This window comes from Sciurus vulgaris (assembly GCF_902686455.1).
Source record: "Sciurus vulgaris genome assembly, chromosome: 7".
In the NCBI taxonomy this organism is placed as follows: Eukaryota; Metazoa; Chordata; class Mammalia; order Rodentia; family Sciuridae; genus Sciurus; species Sciurus vulgaris.
This window is the reverse complement of record NC_136467.1, coordinates 74,796,642-74,807,923: the sequence shown is the minus strand read 5'-3', so window position 1 is coordinate 74,807,923 and position 11,282 is coordinate 74,796,642. Positions and strand designations below refer to the sequence as shown.

Below are 11,282 nucleotides of genomic sequence, written 5' to 3'. Positions count from 1 at the left end.
CAATTCAGAAGTAAAATAATGCAATAAAATTAGTCTTTTTCAACAACAAAGGAAAAAAATTAAGATTTAATTTTGTACACTTAATTCTCATAGCAAGTAACAATGATAAATAAGTTCATTTAACTCACTTTTCACATCTTTGATAATTTTTTCCACTACAGAAAACATCACAAAATCCTGTATAGGTTTACAGATTAAGTTGGCAGATCCTTTTTTAAAAGAATGTCAATTTGATATAAGTGCAGATAAGAAATAAAATTTAACATTCAAATAAAAATTAGACAGGCTTGGTGGCACATGCCTGTAATCCCAGCAGCTTGGGAGGCTGAGGCAGGAGGATGGTGAGTTCAGTCTCAACATTAGCAACTTCGCGAGATCCTGTCTCTAAATAAAATATAAAAAGGGCTGGGGATGTGACTCAGTGGTTAAGTGTCCCTGGGTTCAATTCCTGGTTCCTCCCACCCTCAAAAAAAAAAAAAAAAAAAAAAACCCTCAGTTCTTAACTTCTTAATACAAATACACATTAACTTAAAAGGACAAGAAAAACAGCAATGTTTAATTTTGTACACATAAAAAAAAATATGACTCACCCCATCCAAGAGAGTGTTTGATAAGTGCATTCGGAGATCTTTACGAAATGGAAATTCCAAATTTGAAACGTGAAACACTGAATTATCTCTATCAATCATAAACACTTCATTTGTGCCATCAATTAACATCATATAACTGTAAATAAAACATTAAACAGGTAACATTAATAATTACAAGAAAAGCATTGTAAGAAATAATAGTTGAACTAGTTTTTCTTGAGTTTACAACATCTTAATAGAATAATGTTCACTGGAGTCCCTTTTCTCTATCATAAGAAATAAAACATCACAAGCAACTTTTTTTTTTTTTTTTTACTTTTTCACTTACTATAGAAAACAGAGTATAGGGAAACCTATGTTTTTTTATAGAGGTAATGTAATGTCCAGGAGCAACCTTATGACCCACTTTAAGAGAGAAAGTTTCTCTAATTTTTAATTAGATCTTAAACATCTAAGTCTCTCAAAGTTTACAAAACACACATACACACATATGTAATTGCATTTTAGGGATCAACAACTATATGAATTAGATATTACTCTCTCTACTTTGAAGTGAGGGGGGAGTGAAAAATTAAGGGATTTGCAAATGGTCAAATGATTCAATGTTCTTTCTACCATACCAGTTAGCAAAACAACTAATTCCTCTCTTGAATCACTATTTCTCATTCATAAATATAAAATTAACATTTTAAACACAAGCCACAAGAATTCTTTTCTAAAACCCAACATACGGAGGGATTTATATACTTAATTTGTCTCTCTGAATGGTCAAGTTAACATCTCTGATTTCCCACTGACAGGTCATCAAAAATGGAGCTCTATTTCACACCATATAAAAATAAAGTCCAAATAGATTCAACTTGAGGGAATTACACACTAAGAGGTTATGCTACCAAATGAACAAAGGCAAGACAGAGTGAAAATGGAGACCAAATCTAGGCACCAAAGTTGTCAAAAAAGAAAAGAAAACTGACAGCAAAAATGAGGGTTATAAAGTTAAAAGACATGAGCCTCAAAGAATCAGAATCATTTTAAGCTATTTTTATTTGGTGTTAAATGAAACAGTGGAAGAATAACCTAGGTGTACACTGAAAATGGAAGAAAAACTGTATCACACAACCTCCTACTCACAAGGTGTATCAGGTATATCAGGAAAAAAAAAATCAACAACTAAAAGATGGAGCTGAAGCAAATTAAGGTAGAGGACAGGAAAAAAAAAGTAAGATATGGAACATAATACAGTACACAGAGGCTAGTATAACAGAGGATAATTTGTTTACCATAAACCAAGTCCTAAAGAGCAAAGCACACATGTTTAGGATAGGTCAGGAGAAATAGGAGAACTGATTAAGGCAAAAGAAGTGTGCAAACAGGAAAAAGCAACAAGGAAGAACGAAGGAAGCTTGTATTTGGGGACTAGCATGCTGTGACCTGATGCTCCTAAAATCATTAGTTCCGGCAGACCCCTGGGGAAAGGACGGATTGCTCAAGACCCTGATACATATTGAACTGGTTGCAGCCCTGGTAGATGGGAAGTGTGTAAACTCAGGTTTCACTAGAAAAATAAATCAGTTTCAGTCTGGACTGAATGTGCATCTGAGAACTATTAGACCAAATGCTAGACTAGCAGTATCACAAAACACAAGTTATTTAGTCCCTCTTTTTATTCGCTCTTCAAAAGTAGCACTGGAGTTGTGGCTTAGTAGTAGAGCACTTGCCTGGTATGTGTGAGGCCCTGGGTTTGATTCTCAGCACCACATATAAATAAGTAAAATAAAAAGATCCACTGACAACTAAAAAATATATTAAAAAAAAAAGTAGCAACTCCTGGTGAGTAGGGAGAATTCAGGAATCTTAGAAAAAGTAGGATATGCTCTGGATTGTGTTTCAAAAAAAATTTAAATCAACATAAGAAAAGGTCAAATAAAAAGTAATTATGATATTAGTTACAAATATGATACTGAAGATTCACAATCCATAATGTTGTTTAAGGACTTGGGCGTGCATTCTGCAAAGCTCAATCAATGTTCACTAAAAAGGTATTTTATGGCAACACTGTAGGAAAACATTGCATCTTTCTTTCAGGAAGTCAAGATTAGGATATTTAGTCATAAGAAAACATACAAATAAGTCTGTTTATCTTATTGAGCCCATTGTTTCCTAATATCTGTTAATATTTAATAAAATTTGTGTTCTATATTCACAATTTGGGGAAAGCTAACTTAATGCTAATAAATTTTATAATTCAGGAAAAACAAATGGTTTGCCTGTTTTGAACATATGATGACAAATTAAATTTCATTAGCTTCCTATAACAGAATTAAATTTAATGTTTAAATAGAATAAATATTAAACATCTGAGCACACTAACTTGAGATATATCAGATCTTTCTTTTTACTTTATATACAGTATCATTCAAAAAGAAAAACATATCTATCAACAGATTTAAAAGACCAAGGAAGCAAAGGCTTTAGAGGACAGAACTTACTATAAAGGATTGCTTACAGAAAACATAACTTGCATCTGCAGAGATACCAGAATAATTATTCAGCAGTAAATATTTAGGGATTCTCACACACATATAAATTTTGAGGCTTTGGAACCAGTTGCTGGGCTATGATTTGGGGCTTTAATACTAGTCATTACATTACAAATGATATTACTTTTGTTGTGTGATACTTATAAAATGTAATGCACTATTTCATGTTAGGGAAGGAGGGTAAAAAAGGGGGAAAGATTTTCACGTCGTTCCAAAGTCTCTGAAAGCAACCAAATAACTTTGAAAAAAGGCAACTATCTCACATGGCAGATTCTTTTCTTAGTATATAACTATGGTTCTACTTTCAGTGAACATGAACCACTAGTGTAACATAATTTCTTACTAACTGGAAATCATTTCAATTATAAACAACATTCAAAATTATTTATAGGTATTTATATTATATCCATCTTATTAAAAGACAAAGTTTAATTAACTCAATACAAGTTTCACTAAATTAGAAAACACTCATTCACTTTTTATATTAAAGTGTACACATATCACAGAAAACTACACAGATTACAGAAAAGTCAAATTTATAAACTACTTTACTATAAATGCAGGTTTTCTAACCTGACTAGAAACAATCTCAATCTTTCTCTGTCATTGAAATGTGAGATGTGAGATATATGTTCAAAGCCCAAAAACATGTATTAATAAAATTTAGGCTGTACAGAAAGAAGGGAAAAACTGATAGAAAAATTGGCAACTTATAGCACCTAAAAATCCTTCATTCATATTCCTACCAGTAGTCTGTAAGTAAAATGGTTTCAAATATAATTTTATCACCTATTCAGATCCAACTCTGATAATCAATTATACTTCTAAAAATTCAACTTACACTTTGAAAACAGAGATCATATCTATATTTTATTCTTTCCCAGACCAGACACCTTGCACTGTCTACCTGAACACACACAAAAGACACTGGATAAACACTTGTTAAGCAATACTATACATTCAAGGAAGTTCATCACAGCATTTCATAACAGTAAAAAGTGAAAACTCAAATATCCACCAAAGAGCAGATAGGTTATGTAAATACCACATATCCATGTAAAAGCATACTATTCAAGCATTTCCAAAACAAGGATTAAAAACCATGATATGAAAAGCAATTCATAATCCGGAAAAAAACAAGTTGAAACTCAGAATGCATAACATGATTACAGGGGAAACAGAGAGGATAAAATTGTGTGTATATACTAGATAAAGACAAACAGGAAAGCCTAAACCAAAATGTTAACAGCTGCAATTTCTATGCAATGGAACTATCAATGATATCTGCTTGCCTCATTATACTTTACTCTCAGAAATAAAACACAAGTTGCTTTCTAAAGCATGGAGAAAGGTGAGAGATTAAAGCTACCAAAAAATAAATAAGAAGGGAGGAAGGGAGGGAGAAAAAGAGAAGGGAAAGAGAAGTAATATCTAATCAGATCTGGAGAAATATTTTCCCTTTCGGAAAGTGGCAATAAAATAAGGATGCTAAACTTCATTCTTCATAGTACAGTAGCTTCCAAACAGCAGATATTCTTCCTCCTCTAGCATAAAGTCTTCCATACAAGTATTTTTTAAACAGGCAATACAAACAGAAAACATTGACCATTTTAAATTGACTTATTTTTACCACCATCCCTATCCATTTTTGCTAACCCCTATCAAACTCACTATGTTTTTTTTTCTTTAAAAGATTTATTCAATTTTAAAAATACTTATTAGAGAACGAACCAGGAGTCAAGCCAGTGCTACATGGATGTAAGAGTGAACAGCACAGATTTTCTTTCCAACTTCATATAATTTATATCCTAAACAAGAAAATAAGACATTAAACAAATAATCCCAGGCATAAAAAGTACTGCAGAGATGAGTACAAAGTATTAAAGGAGAATGCAAAAGACAGAACTTGTCAGAGTTTGAAGATCAGGGAAGATATCCCAAAGGAATTCATGTACAGCTAATAACAACAATGGGTTACATTTATTGAGCAGTTAAAATGTGGTAAAAATAAAAAATAGGATTCAAAAAACTTTACATTTCTTAGCTCATCTAATCTTTACAATAACTTTACCAGGTAGAAAAACTACTATCCCCATTTTCAGATGAGGAAACTGAGACATACCTAAGTTAAGTGACTTACCCAAAGTCATAATGCAACAAAGCTGGTAGTAAGCCCTAGACAATAGTTAATCTCTACAACCTCTACAGTATACTGCCATCATGTAGAAGTTAGCCAAGCAAACTACTGTGGGTGTGCAGGGAAGGGGAAAAGAGGAGGGGCAAGATACACACTTGCAGGAGCAAAATCCTTGAGAAGAGACAGAATGTAGCTCGTTCTGGCAACTAAAATCTGCAGAATACTGATACATAAAGAGGAAGCAGGAAAATGGCATGGCACAAAGCTAGAGAAGTAGTAAGGTACACAGTAATTTTGAAACTTTTTTCACTTTATCCTAGAAAATGAAAAATCATTTGTACAAGACAAGCAGAAACCATATGGGTAACTGACATATGGGATATTTAATACAGAAATTAGTTACACAGATACTGGAAAGCTGAAAAGGTAAAACAGGAAAGTTGAAGTAACCCAGAGACTAATAATTCCAGGAAGTACTACTATCTGTAGGACTGGGGAACAAATGGGAGGGGTGTGTTATCAGAAGCTAGCAGCTTAGAAAAAAGGCAGTATGAGAGAATATGCTTGGAAGAGGATGGAGGAGGTTCAAATCTCTAAGGTTGGCACCATATGGTAGGTACCTAGACCTTTAAGAGGAGCCTACAAAGCAAGTTTGAATCCCTATTAAAAAGGCCCAGAATGGAGAATGCTCAATTCACAGTCCAATGGGTGAGAATGTGATATAAGTGGCACTTCATCTCCTATGATTCCTGACCCAAAAGCTGGTAGCTCTGAGAGGGAAACAACACTGATGGTGAATGCTCCAACAGAAGATGGAGAATGGAATGACAGGGGACCTCAGATGCTGGAGGCATCACTACAGAAACTGGAAATGAGAAGTCCTTTCTCCCACCTTCAAAATTCCTGCCAGTACCCACAAATGATAAAACTCAACAAGAAGCATGCCAGTGAGGTAATAGGGAAATGTATTTTATAGACTCTCGGCACACCCCTACCACCACCAGTTTAAAAAAGAGTAGATTGGAACCAAGAAAATTGGAAATAAATGCAGACCAATGAGAAGTTTTAAGCAAACTAATATTACACAATTTTATAAGCGTTTTTAGAAGTTCACCCATATATAATATATACCTGAACAGGGTAGGGACCAATGAGTACACAAGAGAAATTATGAGACCTCTGTAATAGATCAAGTGAGAAATCACAGTGGCTGAGACTATAAAGATAATCATAACTTAGAGATAAGTGGACAAATTCAAAACATTTAAGAGGTAGAATGACAAAACAATAAACTATTTGCTTGATATGAGGCTGAGAGACGGGAAAAGTCAAGGATAACTTCCAAGCTTCTAGTTTGAAAAACTGGGGGTATTTATTTGTTGAGCCATGCAGCATTTAAGGAAGGAATAATTGTTTCATTTTGTTTAGGACAAACAACAGACACCATGAGTTCGATCTTTGACATGGATAATTTCATTTTTACAATAGAAACCAAAGGCCTGGATTTCCTCTATCCCCATCCCCAATAAATAGTTTGGAAATAGGCTCAGGATCTAAGCCAGACTTTTTAGCTAGAGTGAGTGACAGAAGAACAAGAACAATTGAAAAATTACTCATAGCAACCACTCAGACATTGTCAGCAAGTGTCAACGGTGGCTTCCTACTCAAAGTGTTCCTGTGCCCTCACTTTGGCTCTTGTCCTTGCTGCAGGTTACCATTGTTCCCATCCACTTTCCAAGACCATTTCTCCCAAGTGTCTTCAATATACTTCTTTGCATAAATAGCCAAAGTTGATTTCTATTGTCTATCGTCAAGAATGCTAATAGATAGGCTAGTTGTTCCCAACCCCATTTCCTTTTTGCCCATTATGGCTAAGTTCAAGTAAGTTAAATGTGCCTGTGATGTAATTCCATTGTTATGTCCCCAACATATCCTCAATACCTACCAAGGATTACATAATACTATTTATATATAACTTCATGCCAAGTGATATGACATCTACTTTTCATCCTTCAACAGAGACAAGTGGTAAGCCCAAAGTTAACTTTCCCTATGTATCTTTTCTTTCGTAAGAATCTACTTCCAAATCTCTGTTCTTCCTATACCAGCTATATTCCCTTTCTACTCCAACAGAAATGGCAATCAAGCCCCTGAACCCTAATTCTCAAGGTTGTAGAGCTATACGGAAATAAATTCAGGTATAATAAAATTTCTTATAAAGAAAATTCAGAGTTTACATCCATTTTCCCAGATACAATTTATAAACCTTCCTAACCTAAGAGCAGTTGATCAGACCTTGACCCTTGTCCACCAACGCCTGTCATAACTTGTTCTAAAAACAATATAAGAAGACCTGACTTGCCAAACTCCAGCTTTCTTCTTCTCCATGGATCATGCACACTTTGCCTGTCTTTCTCACTAGCTCACTGCTCAGTAAATTCTACTCTGATCGTATCTATTACAAAGTATATCCATACCCACTTTAACCCATTTGAAATTTTTTTAATTTTTTTCTTACTCTAAAAAATTCCATGTTGAAGAAGCTTTATCATAGTCTTATTAAAAAGAAAAAAATATTTTCCTCCTTCTCACCTCCATTACTTAGTTCTTCATGAATTTTAAGTATGATCAAAACAAACAACAGATCTGTACCAAGCAAAATTAAAAGTAGTAAGATTTTTAACCCATCTAGACAAAATAATGTCAGAGTCCCATTCACAATCTCCATAAGAAGTCACTATCTCCTTGTCTTATAAAATCAAATCAGTTTTCCAAGAGTTTTTAAACATTCAAAGTGGTTTTTATAAACTTCTTATGCTTCAATTATACTTTAATCACTGGTCATTGCATTAATATTATTTTTGTAACAGATAAAAACAGTAATTTAACTATCCTAGAAATTAAATAAAATTTACAGGCTAAATTGGGAGCCCAACAAATGAATATACTATAATTCCATGAAAACACAGATTAAAGTTAAGGAGTCTCAGAAAAGCACTTCAGGTTAATTTAAAACATCAGGGCTAGGGATATAGCTCAGTTCATAGAGTGCTTGCCTGTCAAAGCACAAGGACCTGGGTACAATCCCCAGCACAAAGAATTAAAAATACATAAATAAATAAATTACTTCATTTTATCACTGCTGTTAACAACCACTGAAATGAAAACACATTATATTCAATTTATCAAAAAATATCAAAATTTTCATTTGGCATGATGAAAAGATTCCAATCCTATAGGTATTTTGAATGTGGTTTACTGAAAGCACAGCAGTCTTCTTCAAAAGGATTAGCTCCTCTTTCATCCTCATATCACATCGATTTAAAGTCATAAAACAGATGTGATTAAGGCTTTATGGTCTTAAATTCACTTTAAGCCCACAGCTTTGTTCTATTATGTGATCACTTACACACACAGTAATTAAACGGACAACATGTATTATTTAATTCTAAATTGCAAAGCTCATTCACTACCCCACCAATGTAATTGCTAAATCTGTCTAACCAGTCTTTTATCTTAGAATGTTAATTGTATATTAAATGGCAGGCCAGCAGCATATCACAGAAAATTTGGACAATCTGCCAACAATTAAATGTCTTCTAGGTAAGCACAGTCATTTCTCTTTTATATTTTGTTTACAATACAAATTTTTTACCATGTTCTGTTCACCAAGTTTTATTTAAGCTTAATTCAGTCCTTATTAAACTTTGCCTGTGAAAAAAGGTCAAAAGACTATCTTTAATTTCAATTTAATTCATTACAAGTAAATTTTGAAGACCTACCATAAAGAACTGCAAAATCTCCAAATTGTCCTGTGTATTTATTTCTATTAACAGATATTAATCATTTTCAAAATCATAGATGTTTCTGTTTAAAGAAAGCATATTCAAACGGCAAGATTAGAGTCTTCTGCAAAGTTTCCCATCAACATAAAAAATCAACACTATTAACAGAGTCTGGCACACCATCATAGGGTGCAATGTCAGTTTATGAATTCCTCTCTCCTATTCCACAGAATTAATGACATATAATAAAAATAATCAAGTGTATAGATAGATAAAAAGCATGTTTGTTCCAAACAACCCAACAATTAAAAAACAATTTAACTATCAATCAATGGTGAGGCTGCTATGGTTATGGGCTTAGGGGAAAGTTTCTAGTTCCAGAGCCTGTAATTGCAGACCCAATAGTGCTTGCTATCCAGATCCTTAAACAAGAGATTAAAACCAAATATCTCATCAAATATTATGAAATGATTATAGATGCCCAATTCCTAACTATATACTTTAACTTCAGAATTGCAACATCTTTATCCCCTTTTAATTTTGCCTTCCTCCATTGCTCAGAAATGTGTACATGTCTGTTTCCATGCCTATATATCTGTACTACTACAATATGTCTTAAACCATTTTTTCAAACTCCCGTTCAAAACTCACCTTCATAACATCTCACATACCACAAATATTAGATCATATTCAAATTACTCTAACATTCCAAGTTTTCCACAAATTATATGTCTACCATGTGCAACAAATAATCACCTCATGATGGAAAAGAAGCACACATGGAACAAATACAAAACTAAAGACGCAGTTCGAAGAATTTTAACTTCATTTTTTAATTTGGCTGATTTATAGTTCATGCAAAACTTTTCTAATAAATAAAGTTCATTTGCCAATGTAACTATTAAAGCTATTACTTATCATTAATTACATACTAATATACAGTTTAATAGAGATATAAGCAAATAAGTAATATAAGATATAAGTAAGCAAAATAGGCATTGTCAATATATAGAAAAACCTCTAGAACTGTATATGAAAATGTATATCTCTAATATTGTACATTAAATACTTTTTTTACCTTGTATGTGAGACAGTCTAGTCATTGCATGTGAATATAATTTATCATTTATTCTTTGTTATAATCAAACATGGATGACTTACTTTTTTGCTGGTAAGTCAACATTCACTAGATGTTTTCTCAAGTGAATGTTTTTGAAGCAATAATAGATTACAAGTCAAAATAAAAATATTCTAAGAAAAGAAAAATCTCTGGGAGTCTACTTTAGTGGCTAAGAACATGCATCTCACACAGATACTGGCTCTTACTATGAGATTTTGTACAAGTTACTTGTTAGCCCTGTTTCCTTATCAAAACTCCTTACCCTATTAGGTGGTTGTAAGAATTAAATGAGTTAGTTCAGAAGGAAAAGTGGAAATACTGGAGAATGACATTAGCCAAATTATATTGTTATATCGTGTGCATGTATGAATATGTAACAATAAATTCCAGGATTATGTAAAACTATAAGGCACTAATAAAAATATGACCAAAATTAAAAATGAGTTAGTTCAACCATGTTCTTAGCAGTATTATTCACAACAGCTAAAACATGAAAACAACCCACTGAAGAATGAATAAGCAAATGTATGTACTCACACATGCACTCACTGGAATATTATTTGGGCTTCAATAGGAAAAAATTCTGACATATGCTATAACATGGATGAACTTTGAAGATTTTATAGTAAGTCAATCAGAAAAAGATAAATTTTACCTTCCTTATATATATTTATATATTCCATATAAGGTACCCAGAGTAGTTAAAATTATAAAGAAAGTAGAGAGATGCTTCCCTGGGCTAGGGAGAAAGTAGAAATGGGGGAGTTCCTATTCAGTAGACAGAGTTTCAATTTTCTAAAATGAAAGCGTCCTGAAGGTATGGACAGTAGTGATGGTCATCCAATTATGTGAATATACTTAATATCACTAAATCTCTACACTTAAAACTAGATAAAATGACAAATTTTATGTTGTGTATTTTACTACAATTTCAAAAATTAGAAAAAAAGAATTAAACAAGTTAATATATAAAGGGTGTAGAATAGCCAATTGGCACACAGTAATAAAATGTCACCTCTATGATGCCCAAAGCACACAGTAAGTACTTAATTAAGTCTGGTGATGGTTTAGATGAGTGTCTCCACTGTCCATATATAAAAGCTTGGTCCC

General features: G+C 33.0%; 1 protein-coding gene across 2 annotated transcripts in view; it reads right to left on the bottom strand.

Annotated features, from left to right (window-relative positions):
* RNGTT (RNA guanylyltransferase and 5'-phosphatase) overlaps nucleotides 1-11,282 on the bottom strand; it is a 344,105-nt gene that overhangs the window by 227,831 nt on the left and 104,992 nt on the right. For both annotated transcript variants that reach the window (XM_079146976.1, XM_079146977.1), the window contains exon 9: nucleotides 591-726. In XM_079146976.1, the coding sequence (XP_079003102.1) occupies nucleotides 591-726 (136 nt within the window). The remainder of the gene's footprint in view (nucleotides 1-590; nucleotides 727-11,282) is intronic.